At 38.4% G+C, this 14,644-nt stretch overlaps 1 protein-coding gene across 8 annotated transcripts in view; it reads right to left on the bottom strand.

The window, feature by feature from the left end:
* The window catches only part of LOC147355172 (uncharacterized), an 814,003-nt gene that overhangs the window by 178,446 nt on the left and 620,913 nt on the right, over positions 1-14,644 (bottom strand). For 2 of the 8 annotated variants that reach the window (XR_015144350.1, XM_086346817.1), the window contains one exon: positions 2,867-3,167. The exons of the other annotated variants lie outside the window; for them this stretch is intronic. Coding sequence is in view for 1 of the 2 variants with exons in the window: in XM_086346817.1 (XP_086202943.1) it covers positions 3,124-3,167 (44 nt within the window). In the remaining variant the exon portion in view is untranslated. Of the gene's footprint in view, positions 1-2,866; positions 3,168-14,644 lie in introns of those variants that run through there. 8 annotated transcript variants of the gene reach the window in all.

Genomic DNA, 14,644 nt, shown 5'->3' with positions numbered 1-14,644 from the left:
TTAGAAAGATGGTAATGATAACCCTGTATGTGAGACAGCAAAAGAGACACAGATGTATAGAACAGTCTTTTGGACTCTGTGGGAGAGGGAGGAGGGGATGATTTGGGGGAATGGCATTGAAACATGTGTAATATCATATAAGAAATGAATTGCCAGTCCAGGTTTGATGCAGGATGCTTGGGGCTGGTGTACTGGATGACCCAGAGGGATGGTATGGGGTGGGAGGTGGGAGAGGGGTTCAGGATGGGGAACACATGTACACCCGTGGCAGATTCATGTTGATGTATGGCAAAACCAATACAGTATTGTAAAGTAATTAGCTTCTAATTAAAATAAATATATTAAAAAAATAATTGTGGGAAATTGAATAAATGAATCTTTGAATAAATAAATAAATATGGAAAATTGAAAAAAAATAAAAATAAAAGCACCTGTTGGCTGTCAAAACTGGTCTGAATAGAGGTGTGAGACAATTTTAATAGTTCGTGGAAGTGTTCAGAGTAGCTTGCACTCCAGAGAAGGCAAGTCGATATGAAGGGAAGTGGATAAATCCAGCATATATTTTGGACGTGGTGCCCCAGAGATTTCTAGGTACAGAATTTACAGCAGTGTGTCTGACCATCTCTGGTACAAACAGCTTCCCTTGGGGGGAAACACTGTTCTCTCCCCTCCATTCACAAATCTTTACAGTTACATTAACCTTGAGAGGAATTACGTATTCCCCTTTCTGCTGATTTTACCACCCTCCTTACACCACTCTTCCAAAGAGATTCTTGGATATGAATTTGTTAACCATATATTTAAGTAGCATTAAGTTTTTTTAATTAATTTATTTTTTAATTGAAGGATAATTGCTTTACAGAATTTTGTTTTCTGTCAAACCTCAACATGAATCAGCCATAGGTATACATATACCCCCTCCCTTTTGAACCTCCCCCCCATAGGGCTTCCCTAGTGGCTCAGATGGTTAACAGTTTGCCTGTAATTTGGGAGACCTGGGTTCAATCCCAGGGTTGGGAGATCCTCTGGAGAAGAAAATGGCAACCCATGCCAGTGTTCTTGTCTGGAAAAATCCCATGGACAGAGAAGCCTGGCAGGCTATAGTCCATGGGGTTGCAAAGAGTCAGACACGACTGAGCAACTAACAAGTTTTCTTTTAGATGATTTAGAGAAACATCTTCCTAAAACCAGTTCAGAGATACAACATGAACAGTGGAAGAAATGTTATATATCCTATATTCACTACCATATGGAGAAACTTTTAAATGGATAAAATATAAAAACAGACCATTTTGAATTTGCTGTATGACTCAGGGAGCTCAAACTGGTGCTCTGTGACAACCTGGGGGTGGAGATGGGGTGGGAGGAGAGAGGGAGGTTCAAGAGGGAGGGGACATATGTATACCTATGACTGATTCATGTTGATGCATGGCAGAAACCAACACAATATTGTAAAATAATTATTCTTCAATTAAAAAACAACATGCAAAAGCCACAAACAGAGCTTATTCTATGAAAAAGAAACAGATAATTTTCAGAATTTACTATGGTGAATGTTACATGTTAACTTTCCTCAAAGTTATTTTTGAGGAAAACTGTTGTCCAGAATTCATAAAGCAGTTTTGTTTTCACAATGCTATTCCTAATAACACTATTTGAGTATAATACTATAATTCTAAATCTATTAAAAGAAAAACTCAGCCATCAAAACCAGAAGAGTACACTACAGGAAACCTCCCACCTCTACTTTAAAATAACAAAAAGGCCAAATTATTTTTGCTTAAATAATAGGCAGTATCTTTGAGTAATCTTTTTCATAGAATATGCAAAGCTGTTTAACATTTTACTTTTCATTTCAAAGACATGTGAGCCAACTTTTATGTATGATGTATCTTGTAGGGATTTTGAGACCAGCATGACTTATGTTCATAATATGTGGATGTTTTGTATTTTTCTTGGACTTATCTACACACTGGTGTCCGTGCCAGGAAGAGAAAGGAAAAAATAGAATTTGATCCTCATTTTCAAATGTTTAAAGCTGTAACTGTTCTTGTTCTTTGCTTTCTTCTTGTAGGACAGAATGTCTAGTATTTTTCTCATTGAGTGAGCCAGCTGTATCTACGATTTTAACAGCCTCGGTGTAATCTGAAGAGCACACACCCAACAGCAGCTCCATGGCACGAAGAACATGCTGCGTTTGACTGACAGTGGCAAGAAGCTAACAAGCCATTCTTTTGTCTAGACACTCTCTTCCTCTCAAACTTCAGAATAAACAAATTCAAGACTTGCAGCTGCATTGGCGTTACATACAGACAAGATGGGTAAACAAAATTTTATTTTCTTCCCATCACAGTAGGCACAGATACTGAAAAACACATTTCCAACACTGCATGTATCCCAATCTCATCTGCCAGAGGGAAGGCCTAAGAACAATGTGCTCATGCCTGTGTGCCTGTGTGGACGATAGCCACCACATATTTCCAGGGTATCCTGTTCTCTCCCACTCATCACAGACACAGCAGCTACAGCCCTTCAGTTTATCCATAATAAATGAACAGTGCTTTATGTTTTTCTGACATCACTCCATTTGGGATGAAAGAATAAGCAAATTGAATTTGGACAGAATCAAATTCCACCTAAGTCTTTGTAGAACATTCAAAAGGAAAAAAAAAAAATTGGACATGTGGCAGACAAAATATTTCCTTTTAATTTTTCCATTTCATCGTTAATGTAAAGATCTTTACGTGTACCTTATAGCAGGATTGCCCACAATCTTAGTAAATAAAACTTCTTGGTATGTAGTTATAAAAGCATGCTGTCATTTCACATGAAAAGTGGTTCCCATTTTAAATGGAAATTTTATAAGTACAGAAGCTTTGTTTGACATGCACATGTCTACAGCATTGACTCTATTAGAGAAGACTCTAATATTTTGATTTTTAGCTGTAACTTTAATATTCCAATAAATCCATTTGGTCATTGAGACGGAGGCTTTTTGTGCCTCACCTCATATCAGACACTCTCATGGTCACCTCTCACTTCAGCCAAGCTGCAGGTGGGTGATTCTGAACGTGCCAGGCCACCTCATCTCTAGTATGCTCTGTAGTTCCCTGCTTCTCTGCCTCAGGGCTTTCTTTGAAGATCAAAGTTCACAATCCTTCCAATGGCTGCAACCCAAAAAGGAGAGTGTGGGAGGTACAGTTAGGACTGTGAGGACAATTTTCAACTTATGAAGAGTGGTGGAAACCAGTAGACAAATGCTCCAGTCTCCATACTTAGGAAGGCTAACACAGAGATAACTGCAATTTCTCAGAAAGTTCCTACAGAGTCAAGTGCTTGTGTGTTGCATACACAGTGATCGTGAAAACACACCATTTATTGGCTTTTCCTTTTTTCCCATCTAACTTCCTTAATTCTCTCACCCACTTTCTCTGATTAATTTTCAAACAGTATACTAGCAACCAAGTCCTTTTTTCAGGCTCTACATTTATGAATCTCAAACTGATAACCCCCAGTGAAATATGCTACACCGAACAAGGTAAATGCCCAGCTCAAAATTATCCTGTGGATTTCATATCAGTAAAATGTAATTCATATCACTAATGCATGTGATAGTACTGTGAGAGTCTTGAATTGCCAGTGAGACTCTAACAGAAGACAGATCTTCCATAGAGAAAAACTGTGAGGAGTCCATCTATCAGGATATCTTAGACACAGGTAGTCTGAATTCCATAAAATTCAGATTGACAAATTCTACACTCAATGATTTTTTTTATAATTTTAAAATAAACATGTGGCAAATTCAGGTAAAGGGTTGATAGCACATTATCCTTAGTGGAAAAGACCACAAAGATAATCTGTCTCTCTCTCTCTCTTTTTTTTTTTTTCCCTATACCAGCACACTGGCCATCTATTGGCAAAGTAAGCACTTTATAACTACATAAAAAACAGATGAATACACCATTTGACAGGATTTCAATGTCTCTATCAATGGGTAGAAAACAAAATTAATGAAAAATGTGCCTCCCTATACATCAAGCTTCCCAGGGGTCTCAGATAGTAAAAAGCCTGCCTGCAATATGGGAGACCCAGGTTCAATCCCTGTGTTGGGAAGATCCCCTGGAGAAGGGCATGGCAACCCACTCCAGTATTCTTCCCTGGAGAATCCAATGGACAGAGGAGGCTGGTGGGCTATAGTCCATAGGGTCACAAAGAACCCGACGTGACTGAGTGACTATACGTCAAAAGCTGAGTCAAAACATTTTTTTCCCCCCGTATCCTTGGGAAGGTTGAGAAAAAGAATAGAGTCCTGTATAATAATTCTGAACTGTCATGATATCATTCTATAAAGAAATTTCATTTCAACTTCATTAAAAATGAACATGTCCTTCAAGACTTCTGATGATAGCTTGTATCCAAGAATCACAAACCCTCACATTACCTTTCTTCTGCTACCATACTGTATTGAGAAGGTCATATTTTTCTAAGAATTTCACTTGGTGCTAGGTTAAAAACAAGCACTACTTTTTCATAGTTAAGATGCAATAATTCTTATTTAGAGTTCCCAGTGCTATATAGTATGTTCTCATTAGTTATCTATTTTATATATATCTATAATGTATATATGTCAATCTTAATCTCCCAATTCCTCCCACGCCTCCATTTTCCCTCTTGGAATCCAAATACTTGTTCTCTCCAACCTGAATGGGAAGGAAGTCCAAAAGGGAGAGAATATATGTATATGTATGGCTGATTCGTTCTGCTATACACTAGAAATGAGCACAACATTGTAAAGTGACCATAAAAATTAATTTATAAAATAAATATAAATTTTTATTTAAAATTATCCAATAATTTATCCAATAAAATTATCTAATAAGTAATTTTTATCCAATAAAATTAATTTTAAAAAAACATAAAATGATCCATCAATTCTAAGATATAATGGCTGTTACAGCCACAAACCCTCTGTTATATGATAATTGAAATTTCAGAAACTTAGACAAAGTTAAAGAAAACTTTAGTCACTTTCTTCCATGTAGAATGAAATGACAGTTTCTAACAGCTCCTCATCCCTGATAGGCAGCCGCTGACTGTTAGTTTCGACTGATCTAACCAAAATTGGTGAAATGTGACACTGAAAAGAGTAGGAATTCTCCAGATATCCCTATCCATGTGAGCAGGAAGAAAGGTGTTCCAGAAGCTGGGGGGAATTACAATGGTTGGAAGTCATTTTTGAGTGAGGGAGATCTGAGGCCAAAGAACCAAGGCTCAAAACCTGGAGCTGTTGGAACTTTCATATAAAGCACATTAAAAAGAAACTATCTTCCTATGTAATTATTCCCTTTTAATTACATGAAACCCTTGATTGATGTTCCATGCAGCTGTAGAGCTGAATGCAAATTATTTTGATGAATAAAGAGACTGAATATTAGAGAGAAGAATAGTATATAATGAATCAATGAATTGGATATTAGAGAGAAGAAGAGATGGTGGCACATTATTATTATTATTAATTTCTCTAGTTCTTTTGGCGAGAAATCACATCCTCTATAGGGATGTGGCCTGGGGTTTTAGACAGTGATAAGAACTGACTAACTTCCTTACAAGTAACACATTTGTTCATGCCTAGAGGACTTTAGACAGATGAAAAATATTTGTCTGCTTTTAATTCTTAGCGTGAAGGAAACCTGAGAGATAATGGTGACTCAAATTCATACTACAGCATGATTGATTAAAAGGTGGCCCCTTTGAAATTCATGGAGAAGGAAATGGCAACCCACTCCAGTATTCTTGCCTAGAAAATCCCATCGACAGAGGAGCCTGGTAGGCTACAGTCCACGGGGTTTGAAAGAGTCAGACACGACTGAGCGACTTCACTTTCACTTTTGAAGTTCATCAGATTTGGAATCAAAGGTTGGAGTGATGGTCTGTAGGGAAAGCATGAGAATAACAGGCACCTCAGGGTTACGAGGGATCAAACCTCCGTTTGACTCAGTGGTAAAGTGGAAGCTCCTTGGTGAGGCCTTCATCCTTATCCTCTGAGGTCTGCTTCCTATCTGAAAAGTTCCCTTCCATGACTTTCCAGTGCTGGGCCTCTGATCTCAGGCTCTCCTCTTGAAGACTCTCCCCACTGGGTGGAGGTCTAGGAAGGAGGGGTGGTGAGAGGCAGCTGGGAAGGGGCTGATGTGGAGAATCAGATTTGGGGGAATATGTGGGGGTCTGGCTGTGGGACCTGGACTCCTGCCTCACACACTTGGAGCTTCTTAGGGTTGGTATCTTTCATTTTCTCAGATCAGGATGCTAAAATCAATCAATCATCTAATCATTTACTACTCTAAGCAACTACTTAGCATATACCATGATTTCATTAAAAAGGAGAATTTTAGCCATTTTTAATACATTGGAGATGTGCACATGTGTGTATATATGTATCTATGAATATATATACACACACATACATATATATATATAGTTATAGATGTATACACACACACACACACACCCATGTATGAGTGAGCTCAGTGATGTGTGAGTGAACTCAGTCATGTCCGACTCTTCGTGACCCCAGGCTCCACTGTCCATGGACTTCTCCAGGCAAGAATACAGAAGTGGGTTGCCATTTCCTCTTCAAGGGGTTCCTCCTGACCCAGGGATTGAACTGGCGTCTCTCGCATCTCCTGCATTGGCAGGTCGATTCTTTATCACTGAGCCACCAGGGAAGCCCACATGTATACACATATACCTATATAGTTGTATGTTTGTGTGTTCATATATATTAAGAAACAACAGTCACTCACATTAGTCTAAAATTTATCTAAAGCATCACTATATTATTATTCTCCACGTTTGTCATAGTGTGGTTAAAAAAAAAGAATCATAGATCAACATCGGACCTCAAGCTGAAATTTAGAAGCCATGTAATGAGCTGAAATTCTCTCTCAAATTAGGAATGCAAACCCTCTCCTTCAGCATTTCCCCTCCTACCAATGTCTGTTGCCCTTCTAAAGTGATAGTTCACAAACTGGCTTCTATACAGTGTAGGACTATTTCAGGGATGATAAAAATTTGAACTCAAGACAGGCTCTCCTCACTGAAGTGGTGAGTGTGAACTCACATTGCATTGGACTGTTTGACAATTTAAGTCAAGTGGCTCCAAAGTTTTAAAGTCAGCAGGTGAAAAATATCTTAGATAAGTATGAAATAATGAACTCCTTATACTGTAAGTGTTTATTATAGAAGAATGAATAGAATGAGGTGGGAGAAGCATAGGTAGATATACACCAAGAACTCTTGCCTCTTTGAATACTAGCCAGAACTATTTTCCTTACAGATGTTTCTGTAAGATTTTTCTCTAAGCACTATGTAATTTTCAGAAGTACTTTAATAAATGTTCTGTTTATACTCATCTCTAAAGAGCTCATTTATCCATGTATATTAGCACATTTCTCTGATGTTTTCCTTTAGTTTTATGCCATGTGATTTCTAAAAAATTAAATCTCCTAATAATGAGCTCCATTTCATCCACCTATAACTATACTCTCTTCTATGTGAAAAACAAATGGTCCCTTCTTATAGCAAATTTTGAACATGAGGAATATTGTTATGATTAGGTTTCTCATGGTTGTTTTATCCTCTGTACTCTACACATATCATTTTTAAAGGATTCAAATTACTTTGAATAATAGAGGTATTGGCTGTTCATAAAGAAATCAAACACACTTAGCTGCTATTTTCCAGTTTATTTTATTATTTTACAGCTCATATTTCTTTTTATCCAGAGTAACCCATGCCAAAAATTTCAAAAGCACTTTTGGCAGATATGTAAATAATTTGGAAAGCAAATACCCAATTAATACACTTTGGCTGATAGCCTTTTGGATCCGAATGAGAAGAAAAGAACATTTTAATATCCTTGACCAATTTATTACTACTAACATTGTTCTGCAAGTTTTATTGGAGGGGAGTGTGACCAGTGAAATCAGTCAGTTAAGAAAGCCTAAATATTTCAGATAACGTGAAGTAGTTTTCTTTCTCTCAACAACGCTGCTTCTTTCTAAAAACAACTGAACTAAAACTTTTGTTCATTTGTTTTTCTCTGAGTACTGTTTTTATTTTTAATAACGTATAACAGTAGAAGATGCAAAACTGTTTCAACTGTTACGATCTCATATCAGACAGGCAGCCGAGGACAGGAGCCTGGCCATTTGTTCTCAGAGCATTTTTTCTCCTCATGAACCTGCTGCTTGCTTCCATAAATCTGTTTAAAGCAGTGACTGTTAGCTGACTCTAAGGTACTCAGGAAAAAAGCCATGTCTAATATTCATAAATTGGAACATGGTAACTCAGTCCAATTGTTTCCCCTCATGGAGGAAATGATGAGACCTGGAACCATTTCTAAAATGGAAAAACCAAGATTGAACCTTTTCAATGAAAGGATGTAATGCCAAGGCTTAATTTACAAAGCAAGCTTCCATTATTGCAAATAACTTTTAAAACCCCAGACTCTATTTTAAACCTCATACAGAACTTCTTTCATAGATGCTACTTTATAAATAGCACCTTTCGAAATTCCAGTTTTCCATCTTTTCATTTTTGCCTCTCTGCTGCATGAATGGCTTCAGAATGCTATATACAGATGTTGTTTTCCGTTATTATCAGAAATAATTATTTTGAATGGTCCTGGCTACCTTTAAGAGAGAGCGCATCAGACGCTGAGACATAGAGTAGTGAGTCTTTGTGGAAGCCTCATGTGCTCGTGTCTTCAGTAGACCATCAAATCCAAGCAGCTTTCTGGTCATTTGACTACTTCACTAAGACTACAGAAGCCCTTACTCCCTACATTTTTATCCTTCAAACCATAATGACAGTACTTGCAATGTTGCTCCTAAGTCACTTCAGTTGTGTCTGACTCTGTGCGACCCCATAGATGGCAGCCCACCAGGCTCCCCCATCCCTGGGATTCTCCAGGCAAGAACACTGGAGTGGGTTGCCATTTCCTTCTGCAATGCATGAAAGTGAAAAGTGAAAGTGAAGTTGCTCAGTCGTGTCCGACTCTAGCGAACCCATGGACTGCAGCCTACCAGGCTCCTCCATCCATGGGATTTTCCAGGCAGGAGTACTGGAGTGGGGTGCCATTGCCTCCCCCAAAGTACTTGCAATAGTGCATGGGTAAAAACTCTTCTCTGTAGAATACACTGTGGTAATGGAATCTTCACTTGTTTCTTCCTAATTTACAACCACATCTAAAAACATCACTTGCATATTTTAGGGTCTAATACCTTTTACATTATAAGAAATTTCCCGAGATTGTGACAAGGCTTACATACAACCCCCGCATACACACCCATATACACCTACATATACATGCATATTATTACATAAAGTAAATTTCTTTTTTTATGCAACATTGGGTGTATAGCCATACACATTTCATATGTCAAATCACTCCATGTATTCTTTCTTCTAAGGCTGTCATCATTATTGACTAAACTGAAAATCATTCAGTCATGTCCAACTCTTTGTGAACCCATGGTCTATACAGTCCATGGAATGTTCCAGGCCAGAATACTGGAGTGGGTAGTGGTAGCGGTAGTCGATAAGTCATGTCCGACTCTTTGCAATTCCACAGGCTGTAGCCCATCAGGCTCTTCTGTCCATGGGATTCTCCAGGCAAGAATACTGGAGTGGATTGCCATTCCCTTCTCTACAGTATCTTTCTGACCCAGGGATCAAACCTGGGTCTCCTGCATTGCAGGCAGATTCTTTACTGTTTGAGCTACAGGGAAGACAAGAGCAGTAGTAGGCGGATTCTTTACCATCTGAGCCACCAAGGAACACAAGAATACTGGAGTGGGTAGCCTATCCCTTCTCCAGTAGATCTTCCCAACCCAGCAATTGAACCAGGGTCTCCTGCATTGCAGGCAGATTCTTTACCAGCTGAGCTACCAGGGAAGCCCATAACTAAGGAACATATTTAATTATTTTTTAATTCAACAAATGTTGTGGCCCTATTTTGTATTAGTCCTTTTTATCAACTTTATTGAATTCTAATTTACATTCCTTAAAATTCATCTGTTTTAAGTGTAAAATTAAATTATTTTTAGTGAATTTGGAGTTGTGCAAAAATCATCACAATCCAGTTTCAAGTCAAACTTTTCTTCTATTTATGTTTATTACCCCTTTCCTCCCCTAGCCCTGCTGCTGCTGCTGCTAAGCCACTTTGGTCATGTCCAACTCTGTGCGACTCCACAGACAGCAGCCCACCAGGCTCCTCCATCCATTGGATTTTCCAGGCAAGAACACTGGAGTGGGGTGCCATCGCCTTCTCCACACCTAGCCCTAGGCAACTTCTATTCAACTTTATGTTTGTCTTTTGAAAATTTTATATAAATAGAAATGTAAATACAGGGTCTCTTATACCTGGTCTTCAACAGCGTAATTTTTTGAGGTTCATTCCCTGTGGTAGTATGTATCCATAATATATTATTTTCTATTGTTGACTAGTATTCCACTGTATGGATATAGCACACTTTTTTTTTTATATTCTTACTAGTTGATTGACATCTGGGTTGGTTCTAGTCAGGGACTCTTATAAATAATGGTGCCATGAACATTAATATATATGTTCTTATGTGGACATATGTTTTTATTTCACTTGTATATATACCTAGGAGGAGAGTTACTGGGTCATTAATGTTTGACTTTTTAAGAAACTATCAAACTGTTTTCCAAAATCATTGTACTATTTTATATTCCCACCAGGAATGTATGAGGTTTTCAATTTTTACCACATCCCCACCAACACTTGTTTTTGTACGTCATCATGATTGCATCCATCCTACTTAGTGTGAAGTGGTGTCTTGTGATTTTGAAATGTATTTCCCTAATGACCCATGATGTTGAGCATCTGTTCATGTGCTTACAGCCATTCATTTATCTTCTTTAGTGAAATGTCCACACAAAGCTCAGGCACTGTTTTACATCAGGGGATATTGCACAGAACAAAATAAATGCCTTACCCTCATGAAGCTCACATTCTAATAGTAGGGAGGCAGATGATAATTGCATATAACCATGTCAATTGGTATTATGAGATATGCAAGATGCAAAGCAATAGAAGGGGCACAGGGCATACCAGATTGGGGGTGGGGTGATATTTTAAATAGCACTTACAAGGAAATCCTCAGTGATAAGTAAATTGCAAAAAGCCCTGAAGAAAGTGAGGGACAGACCCATAGGTGTTTATAATGGATATCTGTGTATGTATTTGGTAGCATAATTGCATTAAAACAGGTAGTGTCATGAGCATATATTAAATTCAAAGGAGCAATAACACTCTCCATCCCCCATCGAGTGTGTGTGCGTGTGTGTGTTAGTTGCTCGGTCATTTATGACTCTTTGCAAACCCATGGACTGTAGCCCATCAGGCTCCTCTGTCCATGGAATTCTCCAGGCAAGGATACTAGAGTGGGTAGCCACCACCAAGTACATGGTTATTTAAAGGAGAGCCTGAGTCATTGATAGAGATACTGTTATTAATGAGTTTGGTATTTTTTAGTGCTTTTTAAAACCACTTCAAAAACTACACAGGACAAATTATTATAATATTTATGTAACCTGTATTATATTGCTAACGAAGTGAGTGAAACTTCCCAATTTATTGCTGCTGTGTATGTGTTTTTAATTTTATATCATTGAAATATGATCATTTACATTCTGTTTGATAGGGGCCATTTATTATACTATAAGAAAGAAATCTCTTCTCACTAAATCAGCTAAAAATATTCTACCGATAATTCACCATAGCATCATGATAAAACGCATCTCAGATAACACTGGAAGGATGAAGACACAGAGTTTCTATTTAGATATTAGACCACCTCCTAGATTTTTTTGATGTTTGTTAAAGGTAAATTGGGTTATTACAATTTCCAGGATGTACTAAGGAAGGTATATTATTCTATGATAAAAACTCAGACCGGAAATTTTACTTTATATAAATACATACAGAACCACATAGGGTTAATAAGAATCACTAGATAGTCCAATGCAAGTAACACGGTTTCTACAGAGAAGAGCGAATGCTGGGCCTCAAACAGAAACAATCTCATTATCCCCACCTAGTAATGGCATCTGGTCCCATCACTTCATGGGAAATAGATGGGGAAACAGTAGAAACAGTGTCAGACTTTATTTTTGGGGGCTCCAAAATCACTGCAGATGGTGACTGCAGTCACGAAATTAAAAGACGCTTATTCCTTGGAAGAAAAGTTATGACCAACCTAGATAGCATATTCAAAAGCAGAGACATTACTTTGCCAACAAAGGTCTGTCTAGTCAAGGTTATGGTTTTTCCAGTGGTCATGTATCGATATGAGAGTTGGACTGTGAAGAAAGCTGAGCGCCGAAGAATTAATGCTTTTGAACTGTGGTGTTGGAGAAGATTCTTGAGAGTCCCTTGGACTGCAAGGAGATCCAACCAGTCCATTCTGAAGGAGATCAGCCCTGGGATTTCTTTGGAAGGAATGATGCTAAAGCTGAAACTCTAGTACTTTGGCCACCTCATGCGAAGAGTTGACTCATTGGAAAAGACTCTGATGCTGGGAGGGATTGGGGGCAGGAGGAGAAGGGGACGACAGAGGATGAGATGGCTGGATGGCATCACAGACTCAATGGATGTGAGTCTGAGTGAACTCCGGGAGTTGGTGATGGACAGGGAGGCCTCGAGTGCTGTGATTCATGGGGTCGAAGAGTCGGACACGACTGAGTGACTGAACTGAACTGAGTAAGCATTATCTGTAGGACCAGTACTTTGCCATTTAATTCCTGAATTTGTATCATCCTGCTTTTACATGATGACTATGTGCTCACTTTACCTGTATGGAGACTTTGATATCACATGCCCTTGGTGTCAGGAGACAACATTCATAACCTGCCAACTTTGGTTCTTGTTTTCCCTTCACTTAGACATCTCCAGGCTTCCCTTGTGGCTCAGCTGGTAAAGAATCCACCTGCAATGCAGGAAACCTGGATTCAAACCCTGGGTTGAGAAGATCCCCTGGAGAAGAAAATAGCCACTCCAGTATCCTGGCCTGGAGAATTCCATGGACTATATAGTCCATGGGGTCACAAAGAGTTAGACACGACTGAGCAACTTTCACTTTACTTAGATATCTATAGATGGGAATCAGTGACTGGATTGCTGTATGGAATTCTGCTGGGTCACTTGGGGAATTACCATCCACAACAAAGGATCTGGTTAGAATTAACCATACAGACTAAGCCACTGTCCATGCAACAGAAATTCTGGAATTACCATCACCAAAAGCATCATCTGGATTGAGCTCCATAGCTTAAGGAGAGGAAGGAGGGCAATGGCAGAGATAAAGAGAAGGAATGTGCAGTAAAGTATTTATTTATTTATTTTAATTAGTGAGGCTTACACAGGATTGCAGTAGACGAAGGTGGCAGTAAAGGCTATCATAGGCCAAAAACACTGAACAAAATTTCTGAACCCCACAGGTGTTGAGTCTGTGCCATTGGAAAACATGGAAATGATGCTGGCTTAATAAAGTTTATAATCCAGTATGTAGGAAAGACAAGGAAGAATCCAAGAATAGAAACTATATTAATGCTATCTCTGCTATTTCCTCTGAAAGTAAGAACTGAGTACTATGAAAAGGAATAACAAAAGCCATCTAGATTAGACTGTGTATTCAGGAAGATACTGAGTCATAGGCCTGTGTGATGATATGGCTTAACAGGCGAAGCAAAGAGTTGACATGACTGAGTGACTAAACAGAGCACAACAGGTGAAGAGTTGTGGTGATGATCCAGTGCAGAAGGTACAGCTTATTCAAAGGTCCTGAATAATAAAAGCACTTGAATTCTGCAGGAAATGGAAAGACCACTGAGGCTGACACAGGGAAAACATAAAGAGCACTGCTTCAAAGCCCATTATTTTGCTTAACTCTGTTTACTAGAATATTCAAAAATCTTTAAAACATGAAAAGGTGATGGTGTGCTTTGTGCAGAGACACCAAATATGAACAATAACCAAGAAATACTAAATTGTTCTGCAAATTTCTTAAAGGGAAAGAAAATAAGAAGCGGAAAGTTGCATGTGGCAATGGCAGAGAATGTTGGTCAAATCAAGGACTTTGAGAGAGAATCAGAAGGTTTGGGCAGTGCATCTACCCAGGGCACAATCCCCACATCATGAGTGAGGATCCACAGTCTGCCCTCTTGCACCATACAACCTGGTGGTCATTCTATTTTTACCTTGAGTTTCTACCATGTCTCCAATTTTCTTCTCCCATATACTAAATAATGTATAAAAACCAAAGTGTGAATTCAGAATTCTCCTGTTTATTACAAATGGGATCTAATTAAACTTAAAAGATTTTGCCTAGCAAAGGAAACCATAAACAAGATGAAAAGACAGCTCTCAGAATGGGAGAAACTAATTGCAAATGAAGCAACTGACAAAAGATTAATCTCTAAAATATATAAGCAGCTCATGTAGCTCAATATCAGAAAAACAAACTAATGAAAAACAGGCAGAAGACCTAAACAGATATTTCTCCCAATGGCCAAAACACACATGAAAAGATGTTCAATGTTGCTCATTACGAAAGAAATG

Source organism: Bos grunniens, chromosome 17 (assembly GCF_055505025.1).
Source record: "Bos grunniens cultivar Pamir isolate PY7600 chromosome 17, Bosgru_T2T1.0, whole genome shotgun sequence".
NCBI lineage: Eukaryota > Metazoa > Chordata > Mammalia > Artiodactyla > Bovidae > Bos > Bos grunniens.
Note: the sequence above shows the minus strand (reverse complement) of the source record. Positions and strands in the feature narration are given on the sequence as shown.